Source organism: Rhinoderma darwinii, chromosome 2 (assembly GCF_050947455.1).
Source record: "Rhinoderma darwinii isolate aRhiDar2 chromosome 2, aRhiDar2.hap1, whole genome shotgun sequence".
Classification (NCBI taxonomy): Eukaryota; Metazoa; Chordata; class Amphibia; order Anura; family Rhinodermatidae; genus Rhinoderma; species Rhinoderma darwinii.
The window spans coordinates 481,776,624-481,793,458 of NC_134688.1; the positions used below are offsets into that span (position 1 = coordinate 481,776,624).

General features: G+C 47.6%; 1 protein-coding gene across 1 annotated transcript in view; it reads left to right on the top strand.

Annotated features, from left to right (window-relative positions):
• CD2 (CD2 molecule) overlaps positions 1–14,645 on the top strand; it is a 50,048-nt gene extending 35,403 nt beyond the window's left edge. The window contains exons 4-5 of the mRNA XM_075851029.1: positions 9,045–9,299; positions 13,953–14,645. Of these exons, the coding sequence (XP_075707144.1) occupies positions 9,045–9,299; positions 13,953–14,074 (377 nt within the window). The 3' untranslated portion in view covers positions 14,075–14,645. The remainder of the gene's footprint in view (positions 1–9,044; positions 9,300–13,952) is intronic.
• The last annotated feature ends 2,190 nt before the right edge of the window (positions 14,646–16,835 follow it).

Here is a 16,835-nt window from a genome sequence, read left to right on the forward strand (position 1 = left end):
AATGCAGAGTCAGCAGCTCTAGGATGTGTACTGTACACAATGTTGAATGGTGTGGAAGTGGTGGACTCACTTGTGTGGTTGTTATACGAGAACTCGGCCCATGGAAGAAGCTGTACCCAATCATCATACTGCAAGGAGATGCAGTGGCAAAGATAATTCTCCATGATCTGGTTAATCTTCTCAACTTGCACATTGGACTGGGGGTGATAGGCTGAGGAAAGTCAAATCTCACATCCAGGAGCTTATAGAGGGCTCTCCAGAACTTAGAGGTAAATTGAACCCCTTGATCGGACACGATGTGAAGAGGCAAGCCATGCAGGTGGAAGACATGCTGAATGAAGAGACTCGCCAGTTGGGGAGCCGAAGGTAGGCCGGTCAACGGGATAAAATGTGCATCCTGCTGAGGGAGGAAGGTCTGTGACAAAGTCCATTGCAATGTGCTGCCAGGGGGCATTGGGTTTAGGCAGAGGTTGGAACAGGCCGGCAGGCTTAGAGTGAGTAACCTTGTCAGAACCACACACTGTGCAGGAAGAGACAAAGTCCAGAACATCTTTGGGTAGCGTGGGCCACCAGAAGTGACGAGCAATCAGGTCTCGGATCTTACAAACACCAGCATGCCCAGCCAGTTTAGAGCTGTGTCCCCAGCAGAGAATTCTTCTCCTGTCTGCCAACCGAACTAAAGTCCTCCCCGAAGGGATGTCTCTTACCTGCAAAGGATTGGCAGTGACAATGCAGGACGGGTCTATGATACTTTGAAGGAACTCCACCGTGTCATTCGTCTTAAATTACCTGGACAGGGCATCAGCCCTCACAGCGGGATGGTAGTGGAGCGCAAATTGGAAACGGGTGAAGAACAGCGACCACCTGGCTTGACGGGGATTTAGTCTTTGAGCGGACTGGAGATAGGTGAGGTTCTTGTGGTCGGTGTAGATCAGGATGGGGTGAATTGCGCCCTCTAGCAGATATCTCCACTCCTCCAGGGCCAATTTGATGGCCAGTAGCTCCCGATCCCCAATAGAGTAGTTCCGCTCTGCAGAAGAAAAAAGTCTTGAGTAATAGCCACATACTACTGCCTTTCCTCTGGAGGTCCTCTGGAACAGAAGTGCACCTGCAACAGAAGAAGCGTCCACCTCCAGTGAGAACTGCCGAGATACGTCAGGATGATGGAGGATTGAAGCTGAAGTGAAGGCTTTCTTGAGGCTAATAAATGAGGATTTTGCCTCTGGAGTCCACACCTTGGCGTTCACACCCTTCTTGGTAAGGGTAGAGATGGGAGCCGCCAGTGATGAGAAGTTTGGGATAAACTGCCGGTAGAAATTGGCGAATCCCAGGAAACGCTGTATGGTCCTCAGGCCTTGAGGACGTAGCCTTTCCAGGACAGATTTTACTTTCTCAGGATCCATCTTGAGACTTTGATCCGAGATGATGTATCCCAGGAAGGGCAGAGAATTCTTTTCAAAGACACACTTCTCCAGCTTGGCATATAAGCGATTCTCCCTTAATCGCAGTAGAATTTAACGGACATGCCTCCGATGAGTCGTCGGATCTGGGGAGAAAATCAAAATATCATCGAGTTAAACTACAACACAGACATAGAGGAGATCTCGAAAGATATAATTGACGAATTCCTGGAAGACCGCGGGATCGTTACACAGTCCGAATGGCATCACCAGGTATTTGTAGTGCCCGTCTCTGGTGTTGAACGCGTCTTCCACTCGTCCCCTCGACGGATTCGGATTAAATTATAAGCCCCACGCAAGTCTAGTTTTGAAAAAATCCTGGCTCCTCGTATTCGGTCAAAAAGGTTCGGAAATAAGTGGCAACTAGTATTTGTTCTTGACCGTGATCTGGTTGAGACCCCGGCCGGGGAGGAAGACTTTCGTATGAAACCCCTCTCCAAATTCTCCTTGATATAGGCCGACATGGATAGAGACTCTGGCAAGGAGAGAGGATATACCCGTCCACGGGTGAGAGAGGTATTTGGAACCAGTTCAATGGGGCAGTCATAAGTCCGATGTGGAGGCAGCGTTTCAGTCTCCCTCTTGCTGAAGACATCTGCAAACTGAGCAAAATGGGGGGGCAGTCCTGCCAATGACTGAGGCCGAGGTGGCTGGACAGGATGGATCCGCAACAGACAGCGACCGAGGCACTTGGAGCCCCATTGGAGAACATCTCCAGAACTCCAGTCCAGGACTACTGCATGCAGTCGATGCCAAGGCAGGCCCAGCAGAACTGGATTGATGGCTTTGGGCAAAACAAGAAATTAAATTAGTTCGGATTGAAGGGCTCCAACTTGGAGCTTCAGCGGCTTAGTCTTAGATACGATCAGTCCCTGCCAGAATGTGGCCACCAAAGCCTCGTTGTTCCAAGTTAATTCAGCTGCCAGGGTACGAAACTGTATGGCATACCCGCCCATGGAGAGGTCTCCCTGGTGTAGTGTCAGCAGGGATGCAGCAGCCAAAGAAACTCTGCCAGGTTCCTCAAATATCGAATGGAAAGTCCGTAAAAAGCACTGCAAGTCACGGGTCTCTGGTCCCTGATGTTCCCACAGAGGATTTGCCCATTCCAGGGCTTTGCCAGTAAGGAGAGAGATGAAAGCGATTCTGACATCATCAGAAGAGAAGGCCCTGGCATGTAGTCTGTAGTGGATCTGGCACTGATTCAGAAATCCCCTGCAGGTCCTCGTGTCTCCGTTATAGTGAGGAGGTAGCGGCAGGAAGCATAGGGGATCGGCACTGATATTGACAGGAGGTGTAGCAGGAGGAACAGCAGGAATAGGTGCGGTGACGACTGTGGTTTGAGCAACCAGCCGATGAGCAATGGTGTTCACCGACAGGAGGAGTTGGTCTTGCCGTGACTGGATGTCTTGCATCTCGGCCAGCATGGCTTGTGTCGTCAAGGTCTCAGGTTGACCAGCGGGGTCCATGGCCTGTGCGTACTGTCATGGTCTGAGAGTATGTGGACGCACTGCCGTAGCGGGGAGGCAGCTGGCCACCCCAGCAATACAAAGTCCCGCACTAGGGTACCTGAATAGTCCAGACAGTAGCCGATGCTTTGGCACGAATGGAGGTGGGTGCAGCAGGTTACGTCAGACGTGGTGGCTGACAGCAGGTGCCGGAGGTTGCGCCAGACGTGGCGGATCACACTCGATGTGGAAGAGGACACAGGACGTGGCAGATGACAGCAGATGCAGTGAAAACACGACTCCAACTAGTAGGCACAGGAACAAGAACACAGCACGGGATACAAGATACAGGAAACTGGGCACGGGTAACAACAGGACTGGGATGACACAAAGGGACCATTTGCAAGACTGACATGGGATAAACTAACAACACTCAGGCAAGGATCAGAAGGGCAGGGCCCCTTTTACAGTCCAGGGAATCATGGGAGCAATCAGTCAATGTCAAACATGTGTGCACTCTGGCTCATCAAGGCCGGGAATGAGCTCGAGCGTGCACCCTAGTGGTCACTGCAGGACAGGATGGCTGCATGTGCTTGCATCTCTGGGGAGGAAGACGTCTGCAGGATGATAGGAGTCCGGTCAGCGACCGCGGACATTACACATATAACGGGGTGAAGATAAGTGCTCCTTTTACCCCCAAAATCCCCCTGGATGCTTCCTAAGACTTATAGAGAAGTCTGCTAATTGGCCATGTTAGGAGCGGCCTGGTCTCAATTGATCCGTTTCCAGTAATTTCAAGCTATTATTTATTGGACCCCCCAGCTTGATCTAATGGCCTCCTGATAATACAGAGCTTTTCCACCCAAATGTAAAATGTAATTGCGCAGCTTGAAAATTTCCAATGAAATAAGGTAAAGATGTTCCCCCGTTCCTTTCTAATTTACAGAGAAGATTCTGTTTGATATGTTCCAGTTTTCTCCCTCAAATCAGTTGAATAATCAGTTTCTATTAACTTAAAGGGGTTTGCTCATCTTGGACATTTATGGCATATCCACAAGACATGTCATAAATGTCAGATAGATGCGGGTTCCACCTCTGGTTCCTGCACCTATCTCTAGAATGGGGCCCCCTAAACCCTGCTCTACCTTTCTCGGTTTCCCCTGCCTCACGGCCCCTTCCTGGTTACATGGTTGGAAATTATGAAGTGGCCGGGAGGCAGATAGAACCTAGAAAGGTAGAACAGGGTTTAGGGGGCCACGTTCTAGAGATAGGTGCGGGTCCCAGAGGAGTTTATCCCTCTTTGATGAGGGAAGTTTCTCCCTGATATTCACTTTAAATCTAATCTTCGTTATTACCGGCATAACATTCAGCATCGTATAGTTCCCAACGTCTACTCCAACCTTTATACCCAGATATTCAGGGGTGGGTTATATCTGCAATTATTTTTCAATCTTAGATCTAACATCTTGACTAGTATTTTAATGTCCGTATTTCATAGTGGGATTGGTCGATATGACTCGACCTCGTTAGGATTCTTATTCTATTTTAATACTAAGGCAATAGCCGCTTCCTTCATACAACTCGTCACTTTTCCTGTTTTTTTACATTCACTCAAAACTTCCAGCAACATTGGTAAAATAACATCGCCGTATTTCCTGTAAGTCTCAAACGGAAAACCATCTGAGCCAGGAGACGAATTCCCAGTAAATTTTTTCAGCGCAATCCTTAAATTTTCCAGGAAAAATGGCTCCTCCAGTGATGCCCTCTGAGATTCAGAGAGAGCCGGCAATTTTATTTGTTCTAGATAAATTTCAATCCTAGTCTGGTCCAGCTCAATCGTGGAGGTAAATACCGGAGAGAAAAATATAACTGAGAGAAAAATCTTCTACATTCTTCCTCGTCCCGTGTTACAGCTCCCAAACGTGCTCCAACGGAGACAATTTTTTTAAATAATTTCTTACTTCTACCCTGTCAAATATGTTTCGAGCACACATTGACACCACACAACCCCACACCATCATTGCCAGTAATCCCCCCCTTAACCTGCCACATGACCTGCAATGCAGAACATACCTGCGGCCCTCTTCCACTTCAGGCAACCCCCTCCCCCACAACCCTTTATGACCGTTATACCAATAATAGAGTATTGTATCCCATTGCGCCATACTATCTATATTAAAGTCCATTTTCGTCAAGCCCGTCTGCCGCCTGTTCTGGTGAGGCAATAAAGCTGGTGTGTTCTTGATAGATTACTCACAGTTTTGCAGGAAATAATAGTGAATACGTAACGTTGACTTGTGCCAGCCGTCTTTTCACCTCCATCGCCTTTTTTGCTGAGTGACTTTTGAGTAATCCGGATAGATTGAGATTTTCACATTGTTATACATCAAATTGTGATTGTCTCACGACTTCATATCTCTATCATTATTACACAACGTTTTTACAAGGAATGGGCGTGATGGCATCCCTGGTTGGGGCTTTTGTCCGGCACTCGATGGGCGCATTCTATGCCAAACAGCAGGGATGGAAACTCTTTGCCACCGATTCTGTAAGCCTGCTCTGAACAAATGAGACCGTGTCCCCTTTCTCGCATCCTTCTGGGAAGCTGAGGACACAAAGGTTCCCCCTCCACGATCTATCCTCAATGTCCGTAATATTTTCCCTTAACACCTTGTTTTCTGCCACCACTTTGGCTGGATTTCCTTTCATGTTATCAGAGTCTTTCTCCAGCTTATCAACCCTCCCTTCTGACTCATGTGAACTGTCTCTTATTTTATTTAGATCGTCTCTAATCAGTAGGATGCCATTTTGCACACTTCCAAGTTTAGCTGCCAGGTTCTCATTGGAATCGTTACACTTTTTACCTGCTGCCGGTATTTTCATGAAGCTATCATTATCTTTTCCCCTCCTCTATTAGTGAGGCCGCCTTCCCTCTCCTCCACCTCCAAGACCGCAAAACGTGTTCCTGAACAATGTTACCAGTTGGGTCATGTCTTGTCTCATTATTTAGATTTCTCTTTTCGAGACGAGTATTTACTGTTGGGGTTTTCCAGAGTTTATTGAGTTTATTCGTAGCCTCTGCTTTATTCCCTGTTTTTTCCTTAGGGAATGATACTCCCAGGGTTTCCCTATTGCCAACCTTGGAGGGTATATTCATTGTCGTGGCTACTACTTGAGTCAATTCCTGATCAAATTATCCAGTCCGGTGCTCTAGCGCACTTTTTTAATCACAGACTTAATATTTGGGGATATATTCTGTATACTCCACAAATCCCTTCTGTTGCCACAAACAATACCACAACTGTTCTATCCCATTCAGTCATTGCTATATACAATATGTAGTCATATCACAGGATGTAAATATTTTTAGAAATAAGAATCCATCTGCTGGTTTGTAATGGTGGTGACCTCTAAGGCTGGGGTATTGTGGTCTGCGAACTTCTACCCACAATGAGTTGTTAACGCTGAGTCCGTCTTGGGCAGACCCTCCTGAAAAATCGATTTGCCTGTTGCGGTATAAGAGAGAAGAATCCCCTTTTCTGTGAGGAGCTGATGTCTTATAATTTTGCCTTCCTGAGAGGCTCTTAGTTGACTTGATGGGGCCGTGGTGGTGTCATGTCTTACCTCTAGTCCTGGAAGGATCTTAAGTGACTGCATGGGGCCGTGGTCGTGTCTTGTCTTACCTCTAGTCCTGGAAGTATTTTAGGTGACTTGATGGGGCTGTGGTAATGTCATATCTTACCTCTAGTCCTGGAAGAATCTTAGGTGACTCGATGGGGCCGCGGTGGTATCATGTCTTACCTTTAGTCCTGGGAGGATCTTAGGTGACTTCATGGGGCTGTGGTGGTGTCATGTCTTACCTCTAGTCCTGGGAGGATCTTAGGTGACTTCATGGGGCCGTGGTGGTGTCATGTCTTAACTCTAGTCCTGGGAGGATCTTAGGTGACTTCATGGGGCCGTTGTGGTGTCATGTCTTACCTCTAGTCCTGGGAGGCTCTTAGTTGACTGCATGGGGATGTGGTGGTGTCATGTCTTACCTCTAGACCTGTGAGAGTCTTAGGTGACTTCATGGGGCCGTGGTGGTGTCATGTCTTACCTCTAGTCCTGGGAGGATCTTAGGTGACTTCATGGGGCCGTGGTGGTGACATGTCTTACCTCTAGTCCTGGGAGGATCTTAGGTGACTTGATGGGGCCGCGGAGGTGTCTTGTCTTACCTCTAGTTCTGGAAGGATCTTAGGTGACTCGATTGAGCCGCATTGGTGTCATGTCTTACATATAGTCCTGGAAGGATCTTAGGTGACTTGATGCGGCTTCGGTAGTGTCATGTCTTACCTCTAGTCCTGGAAGGATCTTAGGTGACTTGATGGGGCCTTGGTGGTGTCATGTCTTACCTCTAGACCTGGAAGGATCTTAGGTGACTTGATGCGGCTGCGGTGGTGTCATGTCTTACCTCTAGTCCTGGAAGGCTCTTAGGTGACTTGATGGGGCCATGGTGGTGTCATGTCTTACCTCTAGTCCTGGGAGGATCTTAGGTGACTCGATGGGTCCTTGGTGGTGTCCTGTCTAACCTGATATATGCGTAGAATATACTGGTGTAGTGGGTTAGAATATTCCAGCCTTCCAGGAACAACCCCCTTGTTCATGGACAGACCTGTCCGAGCTGTTGGGATTGAGGGAGAATCGACCCAGTATGGTTATGAATAGGGCTCATGTTTAAACTTCCATATTTTCACATGTCTGTGCAGCCCCTTTTCTTGTTGTAATGGGAATAATACATGAGCCCCATGTAAAGGATCTGCCAGGCACAGCTTCTGTGTCGACGCCCATAGGTAATCAGTCTGCACCTGCTTCTATGTCTGTGAGACTGACTCCATCTTCCACCACTCAGGATGGCAGGCTTAGGAGTGGGAGAGCCTATCACAGCCTGGCCAGACGGAGCTAGCTCCCGCCCTCTGTCTATTTATACCTGCCATTCCTGTTCCTCCTTGCTTGTGATTCTTCTCGTTTGGTTTCCTGGCCCTGCTGCAGCTTCTTGATCTATTTGGCCCTGCTTCATATTGACCATGGCTTACTGACTACTCTCCTGCTCTGCGTTTGGTACTTCGTACACTCCTGGTTTGACTCGGCTTGTTCACTACTCTCCTGCTCTGCGTTTGGTACCTCGTACACTCCTGGTTTGACTCGGCTCGTTCACCACTCTTGTTGCTCACGGTGTTTCCGTGGGCAACTGCCCCATTTCCCTTAGCTTCTGTGTAACCTTGTCTGTTTGTCTGTCGTGCACTTATTGAGCGTAGGGACCGTCACCCAGTTGTACCCCGTCGCCTAGGGCGGGTTGTTGCAAGTAGGCAGGGACTGAGTGGCGGGTAGATTAGGGCTCACTTTTCTGTTTCCCTACCCCCGGTCATTACACCCCAATCCCCTAATTCCACCCTGTGATTCCTTTCAGACCTGTATTGTATATGGTTGGTGTTTGACTGGAGTTTATAATTTGGTCAGGTCTTCTGCTCCTCGTCTGCCCCCTTCTCTGGTCTCTTTCTTCTCCTTAGAGTTCGGGTTCTTGAGAAGAACTTGTGGGCGAGCTCTGGTGTAAAGAATTCAAGACATCGTCATATAATGTAACACTAATGACCGCCCGCTAATAAACCACAGAGACAGATTTGTAGAATGGAAATGTAGAAACCTGTTACTTTTTTCTTCGACTTTGTTTCATGATTTGTTTTGTCCAGATGACATTTTGTTTTGTTTTATAAAATCTTCCCTAGTTTGGGTGGCGCTTTGTTATTCTATAACTGTGTGCACCTGATTGACACTTGTATAGCAAAAGGGAATGGGGTGGAGCCTGTCACATTTCTGGAGTGGACCCCTCTGTCATGTGGATGACAGCCAAAGCCTTTAATAAAAGCTGCGGCTGCCAGTCATCAGTACCCACCTTTAACGCCATATTTATGTGAACCCGGCCCTGAAAATGTGCAGGTGAGAAGTTCAAAAACTAACGCTATGGGGGAGGGGAGTCATATATCTCAGGTTATTGTTAAGTATAATTTTAAAGTAAGAAAGTAAAAGAACCCGAGCAAAAGAAACTACAAGTCATGAACTTGTGAGAAGTTGTCACTTCTTCGTCTCTTCTCTTTTTCCTTAGTGACTCTCTCTGAGCCCAGTGTGGAAACGTTGTGCCATCCGGATGGCTCTCTGGAGATCTCCTGTAAGACAGAGAATGGCTCAGAACCTTCCCTTTCTTGGTTTATAGATGGGAATCCTGTTCCCTCTACATCTTTATGGAAAGTTACAGAGAATTTATTATCCGGCTCTACCAACGTGGCTGTGAACGTCAGCTGCTCCGCGAGGAACGCGATCAGTTCAGTCCAGAGTCCTGTGGCCACAGTGACATGTCTAGGTGAGTAGCAAAGCCTATAACATAGCTGCCGTATAAACTCCACCACTACCATGGAGCCTCGGAGGAAGTCCGACCACTAGATTAGCTCAATTCCTTTAGTCAAATTCTTTATGTAAAAGGGGCTGGAGTCAGGGGCGTAACTATATGGAGAGCAGAGATTGCAGCTGCACGTGAGGCCTGGGGCCTGAGGGGGCACTACAGATCCTCGGCCACGTAGGAGGACACCATGTGGGAGTTCTAGGGCCCAAGAGCTTCAAGTTTTGCCTCTTTCGGAGGGTGAAATTTAAAGAAGTCTAGTGAGATATAAGGACACACAACCGTATATGTCACATGTTGTATGGATCCGGTCACAAATCTATGGGCCCATACTGTACTTCTGTGTCCCTGAATTCATACAATAGAGGGTTCGATCTCATGGATTCATGCAGAATTAAGACAAAAAAATTCTGGCAAGTTCCATTAGTTGTCGTATTATGGAGGTATGAGTAAGAATACTGCGAGACACCAGACAGCGGCGCACATCATGGCTCCAAGATGCTGAACCATAGGGGCTCCACGTGCTGACGAACAGGTTATTTGCCCTTCGTCTAAAACTGAACGACGACTATTCAAGGGTAAAAACACTTTCCTGTATGGGTCATTTCTGTTCTACATCTCCCACACACCACTCCCCTCAAGACTAGTGGGAGTGGCTATTATTATTTAAAGCACCTGCTCACTCCTTCATCAGCATTTCTGGCCTGGCTGTGTCCATCTGTAAGTATGGCCTTTTTCGGTGTTTTTGTATATGTCCCTGTGTTTTTATCGGTTCTGTTTGTGCATCAGGAACGTTCTGTTCCAGTTTAGGATTTAGGGACTCGCAAGTCTGGGGATCCTTGTCGTGGATTGCGAGCTTGCGTCCTTTTGGCCAAAATGATTACCAATACCCCAGGTATTTTTCATTACTACGTATATTCGCTTCTCTTGGACACAGCCGTGTCTTTGATGCTGGGAGAGCATGGTGTGTTGTTGTTTGGCCTAGCAAGCAGGGTAGCCCGCTCTATGAACTATCAAGGCGTCACAAATATGCTTCTACCTGGCTATACACGTTGTGCCTCATGACGTACACACTATCCCTCCATGTTTCACTCACTTGCACCCCATTATCCATTTATTTCTATTGAGGCACTTCATTTATTACTGCCCCCTATATTTCACTTATAGTATTACACTTGCACACACACTATTCATTTATTATTTCTTACTACACATCCCATGCACCACACACCACTCCCCTCAAGACTAGTGGGAGTGGCTATTATTATTTAAAGCACCTGCTCGCCCTTTCATCAGCATTTCTGGCCTGGCTGTGTCCATCTGTAAGTATGGCCTTTTTCGGTGTTTTTATCTTATAATGGGACGCCGCTGTGTTTACCATCACGTCAGACGTCCCTCTCCATGTGTCACCGCCGCCAGGCTCTCCATGACGGACCAGATGCAGCCTCTGGCTGATCACCTTGGATTATTTACATCTGCTCAGGATGTCCACACCGTCCCGCAGCAACAAGGTTCTTCAGTTCCTGTTTGGAGTGATTTGGTCCGGTTTCCGGTATTGCATGAACTCTACCAGCCCCGATCTCGGATTTGTGGGACCACGCTTGTTTATAGATTCTGGTGCCATTAAAAATACCATCTGGATATCTTCAGCTGTTGTTGTTGGAGGCTACTCTGGGACATGACCTGGGGTTCCCTCTGGAATATCCATCCCGGTGAGGGGAGTTTTAAGGTGAAGATCGAATAATCCCTCAGACTCCGCACCTCAGTTTAGTCCGAAGACATATATAACGTGGACTGTCCAGAGGCCTGACCGTGACTCCACTAAGCACAGAAAGGAGCGGTATGTGGAAGGACTGCGGTGTGATTCATAGTCCTGCTCCCCGCTGCTGTTCTGCCGCAGTCTTGTGCTGGGAGATCACGGAGCACAAACTGATGATCATCGTCATCTTCACAGACTTATATATATGTGTCATGTATATGTGTAGGGTGCTTATATTACTATACAAGTGGGGACATTGACATTTTGGGGAGCTCAGACCATGTAGGAATCCTAAATGAGGCCCCCACAAAACCGACTATGAGAACTAAGGCAGAATACCTTCTTATTGTACCCAGCACCAAAATCTAGCACGTGTCCAAATGTCATTTTTGTTGGAAAAAAGTGTGTGCAAGTGAAGTGAAAAGAGTTTACGCCCCCAGAGGCCAAAGCTGGAACTGCAAGTTCACACATATCCATGACCATAGATCTACAGAACTAGTGGCTCTTGTATGTAGGGGTGTATACAGGTATATAACAGCAGGGACGTAAGAGATATTTAGGGGAAAAGTGCAATCTCCGCCATTAACACGATTATCATCCCCACCATCAAACCACCATCATCATCATCATCATCACCATCATCATCATCACCACTATCATAACCACAACCATCATCATCATCATCACCACCTCCACCACTATCATAACCACAACCATCATCATCATCATCACCACCACCACTATCATAACCACCATCATCACCACCACCATCATCATCATCATCATCACCACCACCACTATCATAACCACCATCATCATCACCACCACCACTATCATAACCACCATCATCATCACCACCACCACCACTATCATAACCACCATCATCACCACCACCATCATCATCATCACCACCACCACTATCATAACCACCGTCATCATCACCACCACCACTATCATAAGCACCATCATCACCATTACCATCATCATCATCACCACCACCACTATCATAACCACCATCATCATGACCACCACCATCATCATCATCACCACCACCACTATCATAACCACCGTCATCATCACCACCACCACTATCATAACCACCATCATCACCATTACCATCATCATCATCACCACCACCACTATCATAACCACCATCATCATCACCACCACCATCATCATCATCACCACCACCACTATCATAACCACCGTCATCATCACCACCACCACTATCATAACCACCATCATCACCACCACCATCATCATCATCACCACCACCACTATCATAACCACCGTCATCATCACCACCACCACTATCATAAGCACCATCATCATCACCACCACCACTATCATAACCACAACCATCAACATCATCATCACCACCACCACTATCATAACCACCATCATCACCACCACCATCATCATCATCACCACCACCACTATCATAACCACCGTCATCATCACCACCTCCACTATCATAACCACCATCATCATCACCACCACCAATATCATAACCACCATCATCATCATTACCACTATCATAACCACAACCATGATCATCGTCATCACCACCACCACCACTATCATAACCACCATCATCACCACCACCACCACCATCATCATCATCACCACCACCACTATCATAACCACCGTCATCATCACCACCTCCACTATCATAACCACCATCATCATCACCACCACCAATATCATAACCACCATCATCATCATTACCACTATCATAACCACAACCATCATCATCGTCATCACCACCACCACCACTATCATAACCACCATCATCACCACCACCACCACCATCATCATCATCACCACCACCACCACTATCATAACCACAACCATCATCATCACCACCACCACTACTATCATAACCCCAATCATCACCACCACCACCATCATCATCACCTCCACCGCTATCATAACCACCATCGTCATCATTACCATTTTCCTTACCACCGCCATTATTATCATCTTCATTACCATCATCATAACCAGCATTATCATCTTCATTATCATCATCACCATTATCATCATCACAACCGCCCCCATCGACACCATTATCATCATCATAACCAACACCATTATACTCATCATACCTACCACCAACACTATCATCATTATAACTAACACTATCATTATCATCATTATCCCCATCCTCATCATCACCACCCTGAGTGGCAGTAATGACGCCTTGAGTTTGCCACATAATAGATTCCACACAGAGGAGCCGCCTTATAGATGTTCCTCCATACAGGATTGGTGGCAATGACAACCACGAGGAACTGCCCATGAAATTCTATCAACCCCATAACAGTGGTAGGAACCTTCTGTATCATGGGGTAGGGAGGCAGGAGCCGTGTAGAGGTGGAGCGAGCTGCACGCCGTCATCCTGGTATCTCTCATATCGTGCACGTTGATACGTTTGGCGCTCTTTATCTGACCGCCTTGTCCACTGTCTGAAACTCGCACGTCATTAGTAGATTTGCCCCTTTGTGTTTTAATTCCTCATCGTTTCTAAGATATCAGTTTCTGTCAGTGAATGAGAACACTCTTGTGTAGATTTGGAGAATGCACATACCTAGTCCTGTCCTCAGCAGAGGGTTTGTTACAATGTATCCATTCTAGATAATTCTCTGACAGCTAAACAGCCTGGACTCCAGAATGATACATTGTAGCAAACTACCAGGGAGATCTGTGCAGCTGTTGCTGATGCATTTAGCTCACAGAGCATTGCCTGGACTGAATCATTGTAACCAACCCTCAGCTGAGAGCAGGACTCGGTCTATATATATATATATTCCACAGTCCCGGAGTCTCTGCTGTATTAACGCTGCTTTATCTTCCAGCTCCCGCTCCTCATCTCACTGCCCATGTTGTCTGTAAGATCCTGGTGTTTGTCTTGTTCACCGTCCTTCTGATATCCATGATCCGTGATCTGCAGCATAAGAACGAAGAACAGGACCTGTGACCCGGGCAAGCCGCCAAGACGAGAATCCGACGCCTCTACAGCGCGGGGGACGCTTCTTCACCTTGGACCTGACATTGTCTTCCCACCACGTACATTTCGCGCAGCGGGTGGGGCCGCGCCCGACCTTATAACTATGACGTATCCTCGAAGACGCTTCTGCTTCATATATCCATGTTCTGGCCTCCGGCTCCTCTGCTCTTGGATTGAAAGGGGATTCCAGCCGCCATTTAATAATGTCCTCAACGACCCCAGCTGATTAACCCTTTGATAGCCACGGTCCGTGACTGCAGCATGATCAAAGGGGAATCCTCTCTCCGAACACTCCGGAAACCCAGTGACGTGATTGGAGACTGGGGGAACCCTGTGCAGTCAGCCCTGGGGTCCTAGAAGGGCTCAGTCTGCCGGCTGTCAGGGCACACTATGTAACGTGATGTGACCGTATAATACGTAATACAGGAGTACGCTACAATAATATTGCATGAAATATATTTTATTGCCCCTACATGATATAAATACAAGAAAATCTGCACCTATCAGGTATCTACACGACCGTAATAACCTGAAGAATTCATTGAACTGGTTATTTAGTGTGAAATGTGAACAAGATAAAAAATAAACAAAAAACCAATGCCGAAAATCGCTTTTTTCTTTTTTTACCCTGCAAAAATAAATGATATAACTAAGGCTTCATTCACATCTGCGTCAGGACTCCATTCATGGGTCCCGTCAGACCTTTCAGTTAGGGGAACCCACGAATGGAATCCAAACTGAAACTAACGGAAACCATAGGTTTGCATCACCATTAACTTCAATAGTGACGGATCCTGTGCCAATGGTTTCCGTTTGATAGTGGTATTGTGAAAATCTCACTCTTATCGGGTGAAATTCTCAGAAAAAACAGCCCTTGGATCGGCGCTGTTCACTTAAAACGTGGTATTTAGCTTGTTCCTATTGATAAATGGTCAAAATTGGCACTGGGAACGAGCTAAATACCAACTTTAAAGTGAACGGCGCCGATCCAAGGGCTGTTTTTTCCGAGAATTTCACCCGATAAGTGTAAAGGATCTGCCAGACACAGCTTCTGTGTCGACGCCCGTGGGTAATCAGTCTGCACCTGCTCCTATGTCTGTGAGACTGACTCCATCTTCCACCACTCAGGATGGCAGGCTTAGGAGTGGTAGAGCCTATCACAGCCTGACCAGACGGAGCTAGCTCCCGCCCACTGTCTATTTATACCTGCCTTTCCTGTTCCTCCTTTGCCTGTGATTCTGCTCTGCTTGTTTCCTGGCTCTGCTGCTGCTTGAACTACTCATCCTCTGCTTGTTATTGACCTTGGCTTTCTGACCACTCTCCTGCTCAGCGTTTTGTACCTCGTGCACTCCTGGTTTGACTCGGCTCGTTCACTACTCTCGTTGCTCACGGTGTCTCCGTGGGCAGCTGCCCCGTTTCCCTAGCTTCTGTGTACCCTTGTCTGTTTGTCTGTCGTGCACTTACTGAGCGTAGGGACCGTCGCCCAGTTGTACCCCGTCGCCTAGGACGGGTCGTTGCAAGTAGGCAGGGACTGAGTGGCGGGTAGATTAGGGCTCACCTGTCTGTCTCCCTACCCCATCATTACAATAAGGCCTCATTTACACGAGCGTAATATACGCGCGTGCGACGCGCGTGCTTTTCACGCGTGTCGTACGCACCTATATTACTCTATGGGGCAGTGCAGACGATGCGTGAATTTTGCGCAGCGCGAGTGCGTTGCGTAAAACTCACGACATGTTCTATAATCGTGCGTTTTTCGCGCATCACGCACCCATTGAAGTCAATGGGTGCGTGAAAACCACAAAGGTCGCACGGAAGCACTTCCTTGCGAACTGCGTGATTCGCGCAAGAGCTGTCAAACTGAATGTAAACAGAAAAGCACCACGTGCTTTTCTGTTTACAAACATCCGAACGGAGTGTCTTAGACATGAGCGAACCGAACTTTACCGGGTTCGGCCGAACTCGTTTTGACCGAACCCGGCAGGAGACAGTCACTGTGCAGGGTGCTGAAAGAGTTAAACTGGTTCAGCACCCTGGACAGTGACTTCCGATCACAATATACGTGAACGTGTAAAAAAAAAAAAAAGTTCTGACTTACCGATAACTCCCGGCTTCTTCCTCCAGTCTGACCTCCCGGGATGACAATTCAGTCCAAGTGACAGCTGCAGCCAATCACAAGCCAAGCACAGGCTGCAGCGGTCACATGGACTGCCGCGTCATCCAGGGAGGTGGGGCCAGATGTCAAGAGAGGCGCGTCACCAAGGACACGTCACCAAGGACGCGTCACCAAGGTAACGGCTGGGAAGTTCTCGGTAAGTACGAACCTCTTTTTTTTAAACAGGTTACTCGATATGGTGATCGGAATGCACTGTCGAGGGTGCTGAAAGAGTTGCTGCCGATCAGTTAACTCTTTCAGCACCATGGACAGTGACTGACGTCGACTAGCCTCATCTCTATGATGGCGGCTGCGCGAAAATCACGCAGCCGCGCATCATACACGGATGACACACGGAGCTGTCAAGTGCGTTTTGCGCACGCAAAACGCTGCGTTTTTTGCGCGCGCAAAACGCACACGCTCGTGTAAATGAGGCCTTAGAGTGAGATTTTCACAATAACACTATCATTTGGAACTGGACAATTCGTATCCGGAAAAACCCGTGGCTTGCATTTCCCTGGGCCTTCACATCGGAAAGACCATATCTACGGGGGTGTCGTGCTCCGAGCAGGACGT